This window comes from Leptodactylus fuscus, chromosome 4 (assembly GCF_031893055.1).
Source record: "Leptodactylus fuscus isolate aLepFus1 chromosome 4, aLepFus1.hap2, whole genome shotgun sequence".
Taxonomy (NCBI): Eukaryota; Metazoa; Chordata; class Amphibia; order Anura; family Leptodactylidae; genus Leptodactylus; species Leptodactylus fuscus.
Genome location: NC_134268.1, coordinates 163,630,521 through 163,652,131, shown reverse-complemented (window position 1 = coordinate 163,652,131; position 21,611 = coordinate 163,630,521). Strand labels below are relative to the sequence as shown.

The following is a 21,611-nucleotide window of genomic DNA, read 5'->3' as shown; positions in this document are numbered from 1 at the left end:
ACCATGGGCTGGCATAATTTCACTGTATAGCTGTCAAGAGCGATCAGAGCTCAGAAGTACTACAACACAGCCCTGATCCCTGTAAAGTCATGTCAAAAGAATTTAACTATTTTTGGACTCCTTCGGCAAGGTAGTTTATTGAGAAACTGTGTCAGAAAGGAAGTGGTGGTGATTTGACCACGGGTGCCCACCAAACCACAAGAAAGGACTGCAGCTCCATTGTCTACCAGACTGCTGAGTGCTAGCTCTGGCAGTCCCAGTATAATGAATGCAGCCTACCACACCATTCAGACTGGGGAGCAGGACCCCCATTCTCATGATCAGTGGGGGTCTCGGTGGTTTAAGTACAGTACAGTAATACGGCCACAGAAACCTGTAACTGGCCACAGCCCTCACAAGGTTTGTGTACGTCACCACCACAGGAGCATTGAGGACCACCACAGGAGCATCCCTGGAGTGGCAAGAATTTAATAGGCAAATAAAGATGAATGTTTTTATGTTAGAACATTTCATGCTCGTGTAAAAATGTTATAACATCACAGACAGACCTTTTAACTGTAATAGATGAAAGGTTCACAGCAGAGGTCAAGTCATTGTGATAGAAAGGTGTCGTTTAGTACCTAAATTGGGCCTTGATGTTACTGGGACTGGCAGACCGCGTTTGGATCTCCTTTTCTTGCTTCTCTCGCAGAATCCTCTCAGCCAATAAGAAGTAGGTGGCTGTAATGTGGTTGTATTTATTGGTCTCCAGGGCACTGAGGAACACAAAAGAATGAAGGAAATCACTTGCCAAGTAAGGCCTATACATATCAGGAAACATGGCAATAAGCTTTACATATCTATGAAAAATGGCAACGTATCAAGGTTAAGCTCGCTCATCAGGAAACAATAGGGAAAAGGCGGCAGCTACTTACTCAACAATGGCGTCCCGATCTGCTATGTCACCAAGAACCATCCTCTGTATAATGCTGTTGTGTTCCTCCTCAGAAAGGTTTTTGTAGGACACTAGAGGAATGTTATACTTTGTTGCAGGTGATGGATCAACTCCTTGGAGCCAAGGATGGTTTTCAATTTCCTCTAGAGATGCTCTTCTTTTAGGATCTCTCTGGAGCATACGTGTGATCAGGCTGGGAATAGAAGTGAGAAAGCGTAAGAATGGCGACCTGAATAGATAGGAAACCACATGTACACATCTGAGCGAGTATACTGATAGTCTGTGTCAGAATAATTCAGGCAGCGAACATTTACAGAGGATATTTAAAACGTTGGCGATATATATGACCTTATTTTGAGGAGACCTCCAATGATTTTATCCCCCACCTCTTCTATATAAGCTATCAAACAAGAGTTAAGTTGTTTCCCCACACTATTGTTAAATAACAGTATAGGTCTAAATACAGACATGGATAAACCACTACTACTCAAAGGTTTCTTGAGACCTCTGTTATATCTAGTGAGAAGACCATCCCTGTAAAACACCACTTTTCATTACAATTTTTGGTGGTGGTCTCAAAGGTTTTACTGTATTGATAAGGTTTTTACTATTCGGCATCCTCATGGGTACAGTTACAACACTTACTATAGTCCGCTTCACTGAGTATAGCAGGTGGCTCAATTCACATGAACGTGAGTGACAAAAATTTAATAATATCAAATAAAAACACCACAACTCAATGTGATAATAATGAAAATGAATAATATCAATGACTGCTCACTGCGATCCATGAGTAACCTCCAGAACGAGGCACTGTCCCACTATTTCTGTACTACTATACATACTGCACTCTTAGATTACATGGGTGGGGGTCCATGAGCCAGGTAGCCCCAACTACCAATACAAGGGTCCTACACCAACCTAATTGGCCACAGCATGCATTCCAACTCACAACACCCCCCCCCCCCAACTCAGAGGGATTTCAGATGATATTTAAAGTGAAGGTTTACCAATATATTTAACCCTATATAAACCAATACTCTGAGAAGGTAGACATCTATGCCATTTTAGAAGAGGTCTAAAGTGAAAGCTTTGCAGTATATTTAATCCTACATAAAAGCAATGCTCCCGAAAGTTACATTGTAAAGAATCCGGTATTTCAAGTTACATGGAAAAAAAACAAAAAAGGGTTCCAACGACCCCAGAACGCCCAACACTTACTCTTTACACTCTTTGGACACGTGCTTGGGTACTGTATATTTACAGTCCATGATCATGGTCAGAGTTTCACTATCATTGGCTTCTTGAAAAGGAGGCGTCCCACACACCAGCATGAACAGGATGACTCCCAGGCTCCAAATATCTGGAATGACAATAGGATGAAGTTACAACGTTAGTCCTTACTAATGGCATGCTAAAGCTCAGCCTTAGAAACCGTCTCCAAGTATGTAAAATATGCCTCATTCAGAAGATAGTGTTCACCCGGGGGTAATCTATTTTTACGGATCCCTCATACACATGACTCTATTGAGGGACTTGTGAAATGGGCCCAAGAAATATCAGTCACATGGAGTATTAAAACAAGTCCATGGGGCCGTATGCTGGCAGTTAATACAAGAGCTGACGGCCGTTGAATCCGGTTGTGTGAATGAGCACTTAGAATTCCCATCACCTGATAACACATCTCATAAGCTCTGTGATCTACAACTAGCGAAGGAACAAAACAAGCAACTAAGTAGCTATTTTCTCTTCCAGTACAATAAGGAGACCCTGTAATCAGTTTTAGGATTTCCTAAACACAGCTCTCAGTTAAGATACTAAAGAGTAAGACTCAACATTGGCTCTACAAAGAACAATGCGGGTATTAGGTCATATAAAGGAAACTTTTTTTTTTTTTTTTTTTAATGTAGATTGTGAGCCCCATATAGGGGGCGCCATGGGGAAACCTTGACTGATTACTATGCAAAAAGTCACTAGTATTAGGACATCGGTTCCAGAAAGACGAGGACAAGAAGTTTTAACAGTCTTTGATGTGTTATGGAAGTTACTAAAAAGGTCTTCAAACGGAAACTACCAATTATTGACAAGAGATGGTATGAAGAAGGTGCGGAGGTTCTGGGGTAGCAAGGAGAGTCCACTAGTGCTTTCATAGGGCAGATTAGAAAATGGCCAATATCTAATGTACATGTTCAATACAGAAAAAAACGCACCAAGGCCCTATTCAGATGAATGTACTGAAACATGGAGAATATGAGGAACATGAGTTGTTTTGTCTTTTACGTGGAGTCTAGAGCAATGATACAGGCTCCTTAAGCACTGGTTACAGATTTATATTGTATAATAATGCTATACTGTATACTTGGCAAGAAATAGTGTGAATTGATTCATTTACTAAAGGGCGTTTTCTCATCATCAGGGGGTGCACTCATCAACTACCCCCATTGATAGAACTGAGGTCCCAAGGGCTTCGCATTTGGGATCTGCACATCACCATGTGCAACATATACAAATATTTTTCTGACTTGTCATAATTGTTATATTTATTTTAAGGAACATTGCCCTCGCAACATCCATACTAAGAGGAAGTTAAACTTTCGTCTAAACATCTCACAACAGGGCACAAGACGTGCATTACCTTAGTAACAAACACTATGTTGTAACCATTTACGCACAGCCCCTGTGAGGTGACGCCATATATACATTAAGCAAACATCGCCATTTTATCAAAATTGTTAAAGTGGCAGATGCGCCCAAATTCTCCACAAGCCACGTGGCACCCTCAGGCGGAGACTGACACACGATATTTACTGTAAACCTAATAGTACATTTACTACTCCATTAGGTTTTTCTCATGACCAAAGATTCATTCACACTACAGTACAAGTCTGACTCCAATTTCCTTAAATGCGTGTGGTATTTCCAAGAATGTTTTGTGTTTGTGTGTCTGAATGAAGAAACATGTTTCTCATTTATAATGAATCGCAGGAGTCAGTCATAGCGTGGAGAACAGCAGCGCGGAATACACAATGAGGAGATTTCATAACATGTCGCCCGGGGCATCAACGCATTTTAAACAGCCTATCAAATAGAATGTACCATGAATATTAGTATTAATAATAAGGCAGACAGCCGGCCTCCCTGTAATTACATTCATATAAGGGACAGAAAAGCGAGACAAAGGGGGAAACAAGGAGAATGTTGCTTTAAAGTGGTATACCGTATATACTCGAGTATAAGCCGACCCGAATATAAGCCGAGGCCCCTAATTTTACCACAAAAAACTGGGAAAACTTATTGACTCGAGTATAAGCCATGGGGAGAAATGCAGCAACTAATGGAAAATTTCAAAAATTAAAATGGTCGTAGTTTTTGGGTGCAGTAGTTGCTGGGTGCTGGGTGCTGGGAAAGGGGTGGGGGTGTCTTGGTTGTCTGTCTGCCCCTTCCCTGAGTATGAGGACTGTTTTCTTCCTCCACTTCGAATTCAGCCTGGCTGAATATAGGGGATCTGCAGTGCTCCTATTAACCCCTTCCCGACGGAACAGGAGCACTGCAGATACCCTATATTCAGTAGACACAGGGATACCTAATGTGTATGTGTTTCACAGTCATTTTCTACTTTTGTATGTATTCTAGGGAAGGGAGTGATTTAGAACTTTGCCTTTTTTTTTTTTTTTTTGCACCATTTTATGGGAGATTCTATACATTACTATTGTGGCTGGTCATAGACCCCCCCCCCCTCCCTCCTTAAAAAAAAATAAAAAATTCTTGCTGACTCGAGTATAAGCCGAGGGGGGCTTTTTCAGCACAAAAACTGGGCTGAAAAATTTGTCTTATAGTCGAGTATATACGGTACATAAGATCCTATAAATGGTGCAATTAATAGAATAATAATGATTAAGGTGCAATTGCAGGGGTTTGCTGTTAAAGACTGACTATGGATACTATTACTGGTATAAGCGAGGCATGGTCTCCCCCCACCCTACTGCCGCTGATTGACCACTTTCTCCCCATGTACAGTAATGGGGCAAAGGCTGTCAATCAGTAATTTGTGGGCCGGGTTAGCCCACAGGTCATAAATATTAGGATTACAGAGGGAAAGTATACCAGTAAGAGGAGCCTGGGCTCACGCTACACCACACAAACTCTATAAGTAAATAACACTAATAATGGGGTCTCACTAATTTATGTTACCCTCAGATAGGGATTACCAAATGCTATATACCAGATACCACACAGAATCACCATGCGGACCATATATTATTCATGTGCTCTTTATCATAGGATTACAATTCCTTATTACTAGATCAGTAATCTTGAGGAGTCTCATGACATTCTGAACAGCGGAAAGACTGTTCTAAAATTAAAATGTGTTTCCACTGGAAAAGAAAATAATGGCCATTTTCTAGATTTTTTTTTAAGCCTCTGCTATTTGGACAAGTCACTGTCTCCAAGGATCCCAGGCACTATAATTAGATCAGAGGCCTGAATGGACAGAGTTACTGAGCCTGAAAACGTCAATGTACAGGACGGCTCTGCAAGAAATCTGTGCTCCGCAGGCTAACAGCCGCTCAACATCAGTGATGTACACACACCCAACAACAAAAAGTATATACTAGTATGAACAGCCACTTTATGTGGTACAGGCCAAAGAGGCGCCCTATACATTCAATATCGTGCCTGAGCAGCCAGAACTAGGATATAGACCAGGAGTAGCTGGGAAGAGGGATATATAGTTTCGGGGGGGGGGATCAGTAAAAGTTGTCTTAATTTACATTTTTGCTACTTCTATGCTTAGGAGTCCAGTGGGCGGTTCTATTCAATGACTGTATGATTGTAATATAGCAATGTTTTGGTTGATCTGACCTTGTCCAAGCGTAATCTGGCAGATACAGTGGATGTATATGGGAGGACGTGACACCTTCCCATAATAGATGGATAGCTATATATGGAACTATGCTGGTGTATATTCTATATAAAAACCAATCACCTTATCACTTGCAGTTTACCATAAGTGTTTGCCGTGGATTCCATGTACTATCTATCAAGATTGGAGAATCCGCTCACAGAGCACTGCAGTCCTTACTGCTATTCAATGAGTGACAGATCCTTCTATGTCATGTATACAGAGATAGCTGTAGGACCGTCCATCTGACTTTTAAGCATACAATGAGCAGAATAAAATGCTCCTCCTGCTCTATAATATGCTACCTACAGACAAGTTTGTCTGTACAACATGAAAGAGTCCTTTTAGGCTAAGGCCCCATGTGGCGTCCCACAGCAAAAAAAAAAAAGCTGTGGGAAAACTATAGCGGCAAAGCATCGCAGTTCTCACAGCGCTTTGTACAGAAAGTTTACAGAGGTTTGGCCGCAGGCAAACCGCAGTGTTTACGCCATATGTGGCCCTGGCCTTAAAAAGAGCTTTCATGGTTTGGGGAACAGGCAGTTCTATACACTACTGGAAAGCCGACAGTGCGCTGAATTCAGTGCACCGTCGGCTTTCCCGATCTGTGCCCCGGGTAAGGCGCTATCGGTTCCAGTACCGTAGCTCTTTACAGTCAGAAGGGCGTTTCTGACAGTCAGGAACGTCCTTCGTCACAGCAGCTCCTATCGCGCTGTACAGTGTGAGCGGGCAGGAACGCCTCCTCCCCTCCTGATAATACTCGTCTATGGACCAGCACTGTGAGCTGTCAGCTTTCCAGGAGTATATAGAACTGCCTGTGCCCCAAACCATGAAAGGTCCTCTTTAAAGCAGATCTGTCAGCTTAGTATACAGTTATATTAGCAAACAATTCTGGGGCATATCTTCTTAGCACTACGCAGGGTCTTTCCTCGGTTATTCCTCTGGGAAATATATGACTAAATTCGAAATTTATTCCTCTTGCCAATGAAGCCTGTCACTACGCACATTGCCACTGTCCAATCCGTACTGAGTTTCACATTGAGGGGAAAACCTTCTGTAGGGTAATATACCGAAAGGGTTGTACGGAAGCGGCACAACTCATGTCTGGTATCAGGTAATACATCTTGTCCCTAGTGCAGACTCATTGGGCAGTTGCATTCCTATTTTATGCTTTGACACATACAGTCCACAGAATGAGCATCTCATGTATAAGAGGGAAAGCGAGAAGGGGGGGGGGGGGGGATTTTGGTAACGTTTGCTGTATAGCCAGTAAACTGCAGAAGTATATGGTGAATGCCAGTGATGTTAAGGAGCTGCAGTGTATAGAGCACCTTGGAAACTTGCATTTGAGGGGTTATACCTTACTCCCGACATTTTACCGATTAAGAACGTTTTCTTAGACTTTAGCTTTCAAAAAGGGATTCACTTTTTTCTTATAAAACATCATCCTATAAGACCATGTAGACAGTTGAAGAGAACCTTGTAAAGCACATCAGTCTGCTGAGCCTACATAGGCTATAAACAGAGGTGTATGTAATAAATCACACAGACAGTACAAAGGCAAAGAACCATGCAGTAACATGGCCGCAATTCCTATGTCATCATACAAAACCACAATAGCTTTTACATTTACTGCTGGCAGGACGCTTTACATGCAACACTAATGTACATTAAGTAAATGCTACAGAATTTAGAAGGATTTCACAACACGTTACCAATATTAGATAGGTTGGGGTCTAACGCGTCACCCTCGCCAACCAGCTGCTTGTCAGTACTTCACTCTGACATTCGCTGCCTCCTCATCACTGTGCACTAATCTGACTGCCTGTACGCTGTCTACTTGGGATCAGTGGTGCAGGATATTGCAGCTTCACCCTGATCATTTCAATGGGATGACGCTATAACAACCTATATACTGATACTGCTAAACAGACAGAACGCAGCTACTCTGAGTTATGTACATAATATAGAAGTGTCAGCGTTCAGCCAATCTGTGAAGCCCTTTGACACGACTGATCAGCAAGGGTGCAGAGTGAAACACACACAATTCTGATATGGATCTGCCAAATAAATAGTGATATAGAAAATGGTTATAAGTTTTAATATTGGTTGAAACATTAATATTGGAAAACACATAGATCTCCAGATAGAGGGTTGATGAGAGTCAATGTCCAACCATAAATAAACTGGATATGGTAGAACTGTAGACTTCACAAGCTTTTTTATTTAATTTTTACAGTCAGAATCCAAAAACATCCGAAAAAGTTAGAAGCCCACTGGCTAGTAACAACTGTTACCTAGTGCTACCTAGCTCTGTCCTCGATGTGATAATCATACACACTAAACCCCCAATGACTTGCCAAGGCAAAGTGTCAAATACTACAGGTAAAACATTAGGTTAGAAGCCCAACAATACACAGCCAAAGCAAACTCCGTACCAGTTACAACCTCAGCTCAAAAGTTAGTCCACTCGCCCTATCACGGCCATTTATGTTCTTCACCTCCTCCTCTTGTAACTGGGTTCAGGTCATCAATAGCTGACTGGCGGAGGACAGATATCCAGAACCCCACAAATAATCTGCTTGAAGCAACAGGCCAGTAAAGTCATATTATTTTGCCATGTGGCCGGTTTGCAGCTCAGTCCCATTCAAGATAAGATAAGATAATCCTTTACTAGTCCTACAGTGGGGAAATTTCAGAAGTGAAAAGGGGCAAAGCTGCAATTTCAAACAAAGTCCCTAGGCAGTGTTGTCTTGTCAAACAGCTGATCTGTGGATATCCCGGGTATACGTCCCCCACGGATATGATACGGACCATGCTGAGGAAGTCTAAAATAGAGGTTTTACCTGGAGACGATCTAACACATACAGCAGAATGTACAAACACCTTAGAAACAAAGTGATCAAGTGCAATAAAAAAGCAGAATATACATGAGAGTATGTACTGGTGACATCATAGCAGCTGACTCCACAAACACCTGCCCCTTCTGGGTGAAGTGGGATCTGATCAGACAGGGTTAATGAACTAAAAAAAAAATATATGCCAGCCTGTACAGCAGGACAGAAAGCCACAGGGCACAGAGCAATTTGTGTGCACAGTGTGCTGCACATCATTTCCATTAAGGAGGGAATTACATAGCACATTTCCAATGACTGCCCATCGCATAGAATGATCCACAAGCCAAAGCACATGTACAGCTGCAGACACAACGGTGTTTGCCCAGCTCATCTATGGCAAAACAAGGGCACAGATAGACCCAGTATGCACAAGGACAAAACTGTATTATAGACCTGATCATGTCATCCAGGACTCAGCTCCATGAACAATATTCCAGAGGTCTACAAAGCAAGAAATAGGAGTAGCGTTATATACAGAAAAGGGAAAAAGACATAATGAACGCTTTCATATCAATAGCAGGGGGCAGAAATGGGTTCAGAATTGAAAAGGGGGGCAGGAAGAAAGCAAAGGTGTGAAATATCATCAGAAACATCTCAAAAAGTTCCTAACTTGATAAAACCATTGACACACAAGCAGATTTGTTACAGATTTCTGCACGATTAAAGGGATTCTACCATTAAAATTGAATTTTTTCTCGCTAACACATAGGAATAGTCTTAAGAAAGGCTATTGGTCTCCTACCTTTAGAAGTCTTCTCTGTGCTGCGGTTCCGTAGAAATCACGATTTTCGTTGGTATGCAAATGAGTTCTCTTGCAGCACTGGGGGCGTCACCAATGCTGCGAGGGAACTCTCCAGCGATGTCGCCATCTTCTTCAGGAACAGGGTCTTGACGTGTCTGCTTCCGGGGGTTGGTTTCAAACTTCTAGGCCTAGGGCAAAGCCGACTGCGCATGCCTCCGGCCACAAGAAAGTGGCCGCTTACAATACTGTGTAAGCAGCCATTTTCTTGTGGCCGGTGGGTATGGGCAGCTGGCTTTACCCTAGGCCCGAGGCTTAGAAGTTTGAAGCCAACCCCCAGAAGAAGACGTGTGAAGACCCCGTTCCTGAAGAAGATGGAGGCGGCGCTGGAGAGTTCTCCTGCAGCATTGGGGACTCCCCCAGTGCTGTGAGAGAGCTCATTTGCATACCGGTGAAAACCAGGATTCCTACGAAACGGCGGCGCAGAGAAGACATCTAAAGGTAGGAGACGAACACCCTTTCTTAAAGCTATTCCTACGTGTTAGCAAGTAAATATTCAATTTTAATGGTAGAATCCCTTTAAGCTGTATTTTTGGGATCTACCCCTATATTATCAGAACAAAGAGAAAAATAAAACTTATTGCAAAAAGCATTATAAGTACTATAGGTTTATGGCAGGTTGGGCATCAAACGGGTACAATGTGATGGGTTCAGCCTTCAGTTTGGAGGGAAATTCTCTTATTAAACGGAGGTTGTGTTTGTAGCTACTTTACATTCTTTAACTACTAAAAGTACAGACAAGAGGACAAACCGCGATTGCAAAAAGAAAGATAAGAATATTGAACAAGTTCCTTCTGAAGTCTTGAAACATCAAAGTTCAAGAGGGGAAACTCGAGAGGAGCAACAACAGGGAGGGAGGGAGGATCTAGATAAAGCAAAGAGGGCAGTGGACGGCGAGTGGCCGTTTCAGGCCATACAGCCTGGCGTTTATTTCGGTACATCATGTAGATCGCAGCCTATAATTTGTGGAGTCTTGAAAGCGGATGTATGCATCAATCATACAAAGGGTCGACAGAACTTTTCCTGCAGGTATAAATAGTTCAATGGCTATAAAATGAAAGCAAGAACAAGAAGATTAATCTAAAATTAATGAATCGGTATAGATGGAAAGCTTTTTCAATGATAGGCTCTAATGTTCCCTTCCTAAATATAGCATCTAATTCTTCACATCTGCTCTCAGAATGTAGAAAATGCAATTTAGATAAAGACTGAGAGGAAAGGCAAGGGAATTATACAATGGCAACCACTCTAGTTACAGGGGGGACAGAAAACAATTCTGAATTCTGAAATTCCATTCCTAACAGTACAGGCCCAAAGCCTGAGGCTGCACTGCTGAGGGATGCTGATGATATTTCATATTGTTATTTGTCAAGTGTAGTCTTGTCATGGAGAGTCCTATAAAACATCAAGAGGGGTATGAACAAGGTGGTGGCAATTATTACAATTCCCATAATGGTCACAAATTGTCAGGGCGGCTGTATGAAGACCACATGAATGGCATATAGTCTGTGGGGGCAGAACCTTTAGTGCTAGATCACAAAGTTTTTTGGCAGCGAATTTTGACACAGAATCTGCCTCAAAATCCGCCTGCCAAAACGGCTCCCATTGACTTCAATAGGAGCCGCTCGCTTCTTTTTCTGCTAGTAGTGGGAAAAAGAAGCGAGATGACCTATCGTGCCGCGGATTCCGTGGCTGACTCCACCGTGGCGTCTGCAGCACGAGACTCCCTCCCCATTAGGCCCATTCATTTGGGCCTAATCCGGATCGGAAAGCCACGACGGGATGCGGTGCACTATCTGCATTCTGTCACAGCTAGCTGCGCGGCATGTTCACACGTGGAATCCATTTTCCACCGTGTGGACATACCCCTATACATTTACCTCCAATAGTGTGGTTTAGCTACAGATTCTGGAGATTTTGAGCTTTGTATCTCCATTTGTTCAGAAGAGGAGGCAGCTGAGGACCATCAACAAAACCATCAAATGGGAAAGTGACTTGTGTGCCGCCATCTTGTATCCTCCTATAGAGACTGAGAGGTGTAAAGTGTTTACATGAGCCATATATGGGGCCCCAGGGCCCTACTACTGAGCAGGTAATCCATGAACACATCAGCACATGTAGATGCTACAGTTTAGGAAATATTTTTATTAAATAAGCCCCTAAGGATGTATTGTACATGCCCATAGGCTGTGATTTTCACACAATTGTGACAAAACCGCTGCAATAGTGTTATGGCTTGTGAAAGCACTGTGGTTAGGGGTTTTGTTTTTGCTGTGGCTTTGCAGAAATTGCAGAAAAAGGCATTCACAAAACCCAGCACATGTGAATACTCACTGAACAGTCAATGATTATATTGCCTAAGTGTCATGGCAACGGCTTTTAAGCAAATAAATAAATGGGCCAATGGCCGGGTTATCATTCCAAGTGCTATCTGCTAATGAAGTACATGCAGCAGCCGTTATCATGGTAACCCGTGATGTCACTCCGAGGAGTCAGCCATAGAGAGTCATGCCGAGCAGACATATTCATGTATACTGTACTTGTCTCCAGGCTCGGCTCCAGCAGCTGTACATGCCGCACGCAACGCCAAGAAACCAATTAGATTTTGGGGGGAGAGCTAATAAGCAATGCAGAAAAGAAGAGTAAATACACTGTTTACACCATAAGCCCAACAATATCTTCATTAGACCGTCTTCTCCAGAGTTTACATTCGTCTGATTGCTGTATTATATAGAACTTGGCTGGCAACATGGGCAAAAGCCTGCATGCAACGTGCACCGACATCCAGAGAAAACCAACGGGGGCACAGATCAGATTTCAATGTTAGAAATGAAGAGCAAAGATATTGCTCAGATTAGCACAATTGTGCGGTGTCCACATGACACCCTAATGCTAATATCTATGGTAGAAATGTGGGATACAAAGGCCGGTACGTGGGATGATATATCCTGCCTATCCTCAGGATAAATCATCTATAGCAGACACGTAGAGTACCGGAACCAGAAAGCCCAGTCCCACCAACCATCAGCAGAGGAAATCGGACAGGGCTCTATTCACACTTCACTTTTTTGCTACTGTCAATGGTATACATCAGGACAAATACCCATATTCTCTGGCATATGCCAATGTATAGGCATACCGTACAAGACTATGCCCAAAGGAACGGTCTCACATATGCAAATGTTATAAATGTAGTCGCTGAACCAAGTGTGAATACAGTCTCAGTCAGGTTTCTAATTCAGTTGTGCAAAATGGGTGAGGACTTTAAGGAATACAGGACGCTATGGACAGCGGATATAGCCTAGACGCATGCGCTGCAGTGAAGTTAGGTAGAATACCAGGAGTGTGACCTGCGACCACCTTGTAGAAGGACAACTGCATACTACACACGGCAAGTCAGGACACTTTCACCTAGATCACAACTAAAGATACCAAAATACAAGACAGAATAGTTACATAACCCTCCCTTGGGGTAACTCTTGGTCTAGGAGATGTGCTGCGGCAGTAGGAACATTCCAGGTATCATGCAGTAAATAGCCAAGAGCATGCAACAAACTGACAAGAGACCTAAGCCATAGCATAGACTATTATTAAAGAATCAGTCTGTGTATGCTTTGTATATACTTAGTGATGTGCAATACTTGGGTTAGCCACCACCTCGCCTCCTTTTTCTCATCAGACGCGTTTCCCCTAATACAGACGACATTTGCCATTATGCCACTGCTCTTGCTCTGCTTTGAGATCCTATCTAAGATCAGCAAGTGACATATCAGAGACGTGCAAATGGTGTTTAGTTGTAGAATTTCCCTGACTCATTCTGCAGACTCTCTAGTGTATCCTGTGAGATGCAACTTCAGAATACTTCACCCCGACTCCTGCTTGTGAGAGCTGACAGATAGAAACCTGACGCAGGAGGCAACAGGGAGCAATTTGAGGCTGGTACATTCACATTGGTCTAATCTAATGCAGGAGATTTTCCTCAGACACACAGTACAACAAACACTATGCACTTTTGTTGTGGTGTATGTGACCATGGACCACCTTACCCGTACTGCAGAAGTTCTGATAGGTTATGATAACCAATAATGCCCTTTGGAGCTTGTGATAAATATTACATATCTGGATTATTAAGGTTCCTTTCATGTGTATCAAAGGGTTAAGAGCATTGATAAGAATATTGAATATAATAAGTGGAATTCCCTGCTAGAACCTTTATGACGTGTCCATGGGATCTGCAGAAATATTTCAGATTTATGTGGAGAATCGGGAAGACAGCTCAACACATCCAAGGGGGAAATGTATGGACAAGTTGTTGAACAAGGTGGAACTTTATCAGACATTTACGGCAGATCCTATAAATGTGACATGAAGGTTCTTGGTGCTTGCTAGGGAGTCCATACCCTTACCAATTTCCAAAAACATGTTAGTCAAAGATCGGTCTTCTACATTGGCTGAACCACCTCATGTAGATGTTACAAGGACCCTGCAATATCTGACAGTGCCACGCATGATACGAGGATTGCTGTATGAACACACCTGTCCCTTACTGCCGACTCTCTGCTGCTTGACAACACATTCCCAATGCTCAGACATGGCGGGGCGGACTCATGGTTGTACGTTACAGACTTTATCCAGATACAAGGGGAGGAGTGGTGTTGGCTCACCGAAGAGATCCAAGAGCACTTCACCATTAGGGACCACTCTAGGGCCACTTGCAGAAGGAGATTATTAATGTCCACATAGGTGTGTTTTTATAGCAATCCAGGGCTCCTACCTAGTACTGACAGCAGTTCTGAAAAGGTCAACACTGGACAGATTCCATTTAAAGTAACAGGATAAAGTTTCAAACATATGGTTTTATTCTAAAGGGCAGGGGTGGAGGGGTATACTCCATGGATGGGTAATGAAGACAGGGTGGTAACTCATAATAAATTAAAATCGACTGTTCTTTTTTTAGGAGAACCTGCAGCCAGGCCTATCACCCAAGCTGAGGTAGAATAACTACAAGCTCTCGGGTGTAGAAGCCTATAAATGGGTCCAACCAAAAGTCGCAATAACCCCTCTACAGGCCGCAGGAATGCCTAGAAAGGAATTTTTTTACACTTTCAAAGAAGTCTCCTGTGTATTACTATGCATGAGACTTTTCGTTTCACTTGCTACCATCTGAAATATATGAATGGTGGATACTCCATTGTGCCTACAACATGGTGCCTACTTAGATGGGCGTCGAAAATTGCCAGATGAAAAAGTGATGCAAGTCCAACGCTTTCAGTTTGAAAGACCAGACACCTGACGGATCCCATTCTAGTCAGCAGAGTCCATCAGGATCCTTGGTGTCCTTTATTTTAGCAGTCTGTGTGTCCTTCTACGGACCAGAAAAACAGATACAGCGGCCCAGACGTGAACACAGCGTAAATTTGGTCTTGCCATTATTACCCTGACCAGTAGAATACAGACAGTGTGTCATTTTGGCACCACTACCTCTGAAAATGGCCATACTATTATAATATAATTTATTAACCCCATACAGTGAATGTAGTAGAAAGGGGGGGGGGGAATCTAAATACCCAAAGCCCTCTTTTCAGAATAGCCTTAATAAATATGCCATTTATGAACCATCTACAAGGAATCATTGAACGAGACAATCAGCATTTCTTAAATATTTTCCTGTGACCGACATTCAATGTCTCTACAGTAAGGACCAAGCGGACTTCTAGAGAGGAACACTACGTACCTACTGCAGGAGCGTCATATTCATCCCCCAGTAATATCTCAGGAGCAGAATAAGCCAGCGAGCCACAGCTTGTCGTCAGCTTTTTCCCAGGCTGAAACTTGTTGCTAAAGCCGAAATCAGTCAGTTTCACAAGTCCTTGTTTTTCAAAGAACACAACGTTTTCAGGTTTTAGGTCCCTATGTACCACATGCAACTTATGGCAGTATGATATTGCGTGGACTATCTGAGCAAAGTACTTCTTAGCCAGATCCTCACTGAGACCTTCCTCGTGTTTCATTATGTAATCGTACATATCACCGCCATCTCCAAGTTCCAAAATGAGATATAATTTGGTCTGCGTGTCAATGACTTCATAAAGACGGACTATGTTTGGATGTTGTACTAGTTTCATACATCTGACTTCTTGGAAAAGGTGCCCGGTAGCTAAGGAGTCCAATTTGGTCTTGTCAATTACTTTCACGGCTACTTTTTCACCAGTGAAGACATGACGGGCAAGCTTGACAACTGCAAAATGTCCTCTACCCAAGGTTTTATCCAGGTCATAGAGTCCGGCAATCTTCCCATCATATCCTCTCTTGAAACCAGCCATACTGCACCAGGTGACAGAATCCTTATAATAGGTTACGCTGTTCTTCTCATAACAGAATATCGGAAGCGAGCAAGGAATGCATTTTCACTACCCCCAAGCACATCTGAAAAGAAGAAATGCAACAAGTTAGATATTTTATTATATTCATAGACTCAGATGCTATAAGATTTAAAACAGGCCTACAGACGGTTTACCATAAAATCACATTTTGTAATATCATTTCCTACATTCACATGTGTTGCTCGAATTCTCTGATCCACATATTGATTTGATTTTGAGTATTGAAAGAGACTATTACTGCTGACAGGTCTGTCTGTGTTCCTCGCAATCTAACAATTTGGGAGCATCTTTTCTTAGAAATCTGCATTCTATTGTCCCTTTGTCATTCCTCCAGGAAAAGCAAGGATGAAATGAGGCATTAAAAAAAAAGAAGAAGGTGTTATGGTGTGTGTGTGTGTGTGTGTGTGTGTGTGTGTGTGTGTGTGTGTGTGTGTGTGTGTGTGTGTGTGTGTGTATCTGCACATTCTGCGGTGACTGTATCAGATTGCGTAGAGCAGGGTTCCTCAAACTTTTCAAACGGGGCCAATTCACTGTCCCTCAAACCATTGGAGGGCCAAAATATAATTAAAAAAAAAACTAAAAAAAAAATTAAGATTATATGCTCCACAGCAGCCCCCCCCCCTCCCCCAGTATTATATGCTCCACAATTGAATTCCCCGTTAGTGAGCGATCCAGGCAATGACGTGCAGGCCACATGCGACGGGCCGGACAAATGTCCCTGGCGGCCTGCGGGCCGTAGTTTGAGGACACACCCCTTTGACAATGGGGAAATGAATAAAAGCGGAACAACCCAATGAAGGCCTCTAAGAACACCCGCTCCAGAGTTGGTATTTTTGGGCAGCTAAAATAGACGTTTCAGGAGAGGTGACCAAACAAAGACATTTTATTTATACCACTGCATTTCTACTCTCCTCATATCTCTTCTAATTCAGGTCCTGCCCAAATGATGTACTGGTGTGAACAAGGGCAAGTAATAAGAAACTACGATTTACATATATACTTATTGTCCAAGGACACAATAAGTATGGGATATTATGCACATAAATAAGTACAGCTATATGTAACGCAAAAGCTTATTTACATACTCAACGGTATAGTGATAAAGTGAGAGGATAACACGTATCCTATAGTATTCTACAAATATTAGCAAGCAATCCAGGACTTGAAGAATAACCTGGAATCTCAACACAAAGTGTAAACTAAATCCACCAGAAATCAGATACGTATACACATAGACTTCTGTTATACAGGGGCAGATACTCAACATGTGTGACGTTAAAAGTCCCCACTGCAGGAACGGACGGTCTATCAGGAAATACTATTCTGTATCATGCCAGGTTATTACACATGACATATCTTTTACATACATAGCTACATAGGAACAATATTTTTTTGCGTTGCCAGCCACAAAATATACTTTGCACAGATAGCACACCGACTCATTTCCTACAGCCCTAAACATACACATGCGCGTGTGTTATCAGGGGGTTCATGAGCCATGGGGGAAAACTTAATACCGGTCCTATACCTGTCCGTTTTGGAGGCATATGCCATATGTGCGGTTTTACCATGTATATGTACCTTGGCTGCATAGAACAACCATTTCCTTGTTTTTGCTTCTCTTTCATCTCCACAGAATTACCGGTATATGGATTATTGGATACTTCTGTGAGCTGACAGTCTATCTTGGAAACCCAAGATGGATTCACCAGAAATTCTACAGTCAATGAAGAGTTTAGGAGAGAGGAAGAAAGGGACATTTTTCTCAAGATACATTACAAAAAGTCTTATATTTGCCTGTAGATTTATACAAAGTTGGTTGAAAAGTTAGTGCTAAATTTAAAGGTTTGTCCTTATCTTATAAAGTGAAGAGCTCATGCTAGGATATGCCCTCACTTTACGATCCTTGAGGGTCCATCTTTCCTCTGGATCTGAGAATGAAGTGGGCCAAGGATGGGGTTTATTATCTACTAAAATATTTGCCCTCTTACAGTGTGAAAGCAAAAAAATAAAATAAAAAACGACATAAAACAATTGCATATTTAGCAACTTCACAGACCTGCGAGGGTTAACCAAACCTTCATTAGCTGTAAACCTATGGGGGAATGTTTGCAGACAGCTGACAAAGAAAACCAATTGCGTTAAGAATTCGTATCATCCTGTTTAACAGCTATTTTTACATTCACTTCATTCTTCTAGAGTCACCGCATCTGTACAAAGCCGGGCTGAGAGTAGGTGGACATTGAACGCTTGCAGGAAGAAGCTATGTATATATTTAGGTGTTCTGATTAAAAAAAAATGAACTCAAAATATACAATAGACAAATATAGAAAGAGAATAAGACGCTTCCACCTCACTCGTGGCGTGGCACAGATCTGTAATACGGCACCCAGTCTGCTACTAATGGATGATACATAGTCAACTTGGCTATTATCCCAAATAAATTAGGACTCCTAGACACAACCACAGAGCAGATTCATCTTATAAGGCACTTAAGATTCCTGCACACGGCCGTGTACACATATGGGCACGTGAAAAAACAAAACTGACAGCACAAGGATGACGTCTGTGTATAATCCAAGTATTCCCATAGACTAGTACACATCAATGACCTGCAAAACAAACCCTAATAGGACTTGTACTCAGTTTTTGTCGCAATAGGACTTGTCGCAGTTCTGCGTTGATAAGTGGGTCTGCGTTTTGTTAAAACAATGGATAGCACATACAACAATGTATAGTCCATGCTGTATTAGAGGTATTTGTCTCTAGAAGAGAATATGTTGCCATAAGGAGGCGCCATGCTGCATCCCACTGAATAACAGGGACTCTGGGTGCCCCTATGCACATAAGTATTCACACTTATACATGGTCTTTGGGGTCCAGTTAATAATACAGTTATTAGAACATATCACCTGTTGATAAGTGAGAGACTAGTAGAAAGTATCTGGAATTTGGGCTACGATAGCCAAACACCATTAGCCACTGGGCATTTACCCCGAGCCCAAATCACATACCTGACTATTTCTTCAGTACCCGTCACTCATTCTACTTGATGGAACTAATGGCTCAAACTTGCTACATCCAGTCTAAATTGGGGGCACGTATCCAATGTCGCACCGAATAACATACAAACAATATCCTTTTCTATCATTTATATACATCTAGCTACACATTTACCCATCTCACAGGTGGATAACAAACCTTTCTTAAGTCTCTACTTGAGGCATACTGTCTGTGGCCACTCCTTTATTTTTCATGATTTAAGGCACTGTGTCCACATACATATACCGTATATACTCGAGTATAAGCCGAATTTTTCAGCACAGTTTTTGTGCTAAAAAAGCCCCCCTCGGCTTATACTCGAGTCAGCAAAAAAAAAAAAATTTTTTTTTTTTTTTATTTTTTTTTTTATACGGTAGTTGAAAGCCTTGAAATAGATAAATTCGCAGAAAGTCATGAATTACCGGTAACACACATGTAGCAGTCCAAGCATACCATGAATGAGACAGCAAAATAGTTTCCATTCCAATGAGCTACCAAAAGGAAAGGTAAGGTGGATTTACAGGTTAAGAAATTTTTGCATTCCTTGTTCAGTAACCCATGTGCTCGCCGGCGAAACAACTTCATTCTGACGAATGGAACACACTTGTCATTTGCAAAAATTTGTGCAAGAAAATCTGTCCTGTGTGAATCCTCCTTGTGCAGCAGATATTCTGTACTATTACGGTTATATTATTATCTAGCAGGAAGATCCATCTTCTCCCACCCTCACTCCTTCCCTGCAATTGGCTCAGGAAAGTAGTCAGAATCTGAAAAATTGTGAAAAACTGACAATATTTCCGCAAAGTGATCATGGCTCCTAATGGAGATGCAGAATGTATAAGGTTACAAATTGTTTTGTGCACTTACATTTACAATCTGTTGCAAATTAACACTATAGTATCAGGCTGACCCATCAACTTGGGGTGGGAGCAAAAAACAAAACTTCTCCCAGGACCAAAATTGAATTTGTAGTATTAACCAAATAAGAATATAGTTTTGAAGCAGGAAGCCTGAAGAGAACTGTAGCCAAGGAACTCTTGCTCAGTAAACCAGCCTGCAGGAAGGATGTATTTTATCTATAGTTCTAGGTCTGACATTTTGCCAGTTTTTATACAAGTCATTGAAAATTAACCCCCCCGAACACCAAGGAGACTCGCTAGACTCTAATTTTCTGGGGCTCTGCCACCACAATAATCCTTCTCCATTAAAAAAAAATAAAATAAAATGGAATCTTGGGGGATAAAGTTTTGGAAGTTGGCCTAGGCCGGACCACAAATACATTCTGTCAAGTTTGTGTTCTGTCATAGGAAGCATTTGCATTGGGGGAGGGGGCGACAGATGTCAATGTTGACTTAGATATTTGCAAGAAAACCCTGGAGGCAACCGGTGCAGATGACAAGTGAATACAACAAGCCATGAAGAGAAACCAACTACTAGATGGCTCATAACCAGAAAGCTTCCAGGAAAGAAAAGAAAAAACACATACAAAACAGTTCCTGTTTATTGTCATTGATAAAGTAGCAGGGTGTCCTTGAGGCAAGTGACAAGTGCCGCATCAAATGCAATAGAATAGAACTATTTGCATAATAATCTGCTAATACAAAGGCCACATAAGACTACACATATCAGTGTAGACCCATTTCAGTTTGTGTCTTTGCGAAAAAACAAAAAATATATGCTTTATCACATACCACATTAGTGAGAGAAGGTAGGGGGTCTAGAGGGCCACAATACAGACCCTTGTGTTGCAATATAGTATATCCACTGGGGAGCCTAAAGCAATGGTAGGAAATGAACTGTAGTCAGACCACTATGGGATTCCCATTGCACTGAAGGCATCAGTCACCGAATTCTGGGATCTGTCTGGCCTTGCCTTAGACCAATGGCAGATTCACAAGTGCAACCCTAATCGTTGTGACACATCGGCAATACATCATGGCTGTCAATATCCATTTTGTCTGACACCAAGAGACTATGTTTGGCTTAGATGTGCTTGCCATACCATGGCTATTAACCCCACAGTTTTCCGAGCCCTGACCCACAACATTCCCAGAGCCCAGAAGGCAAAACGTAACGTAAAGACTACAAGCAGTCTATGAATTCTGAGCTGGACACCGCGTGTCAAATACAGTCATGTTTCAATGTAAGAGAAACATTATTTGTGTATTTCTGCCAAAATAACAATGTCGTAAAAAAATATGGTAAAAAGGGTCAGAAATCAAAAATGGCAGAAGAAGTTTCTCTTGTACCAAATTTCTGTAAGTATGTAGAATTATGACTTTTAAGGATATACAGCCCCAACATCAGAAAAAGTATGTGTGTGTATATCCCCTATAGGTGTAGTCAGGTACGAACAATAAGTCACTTAAGTCTTAAGTCACTCAAAAGATCATTCAGGTTTCTGTCATTATGGACTTGTAGAACCACAAGAACAAACAACATACAATCTCTGACAATGATCGAGGAAACAATCTAAGAGATAATTTCTCAAATTCAGAATCCTAACTAACATACAGAAGTAGCAAAGTTTAACTTGACACTTACAGCAAGTTATCACGGTGCATAAAGTCAAGTTAAACTCTGCTACCGCTGTATAAAAGTAAACGACCGAAAAGGCCTGGAAAATTGCTTTAACATAATACTTTCCTACAAAAAT

General features: G+C 41.9%; 1 protein-coding gene across 2 annotated transcripts in view; it reads right to left on the bottom strand.

Moving 5' to 3' along the window:
* SNRK (SNF related kinase) overlaps nucleotides 1–21,611 on the bottom strand; it is a 40,589-nt gene that overhangs the window by 4,565 nt on the left and 14,413 nt on the right. For both annotated transcript variants that reach the window (XM_075271312.1, XM_075271311.1), the window contains exons 2-5: nucleotides 15,265–15,956; nucleotides 2,156–2,297; nucleotides 915–1,127; nucleotides 621–755 (exon numbers count right to left, since the gene is read on the bottom strand). In XM_075271312.1, the coding sequence (XP_075127413.1) occupies nucleotides 621–755; nucleotides 915–1,127; nucleotides 2,156–2,297; nucleotides 15,265–15,853 (1,079 nt within the window). In that variant the 5' untranslated portion in view covers nucleotides 15,854–15,956. The remainder of the gene's footprint in view (nucleotides 1–620; nucleotides 756–914; nucleotides 1,128–2,155; nucleotides 2,298–15,264; nucleotides 15,957–21,611) is intronic.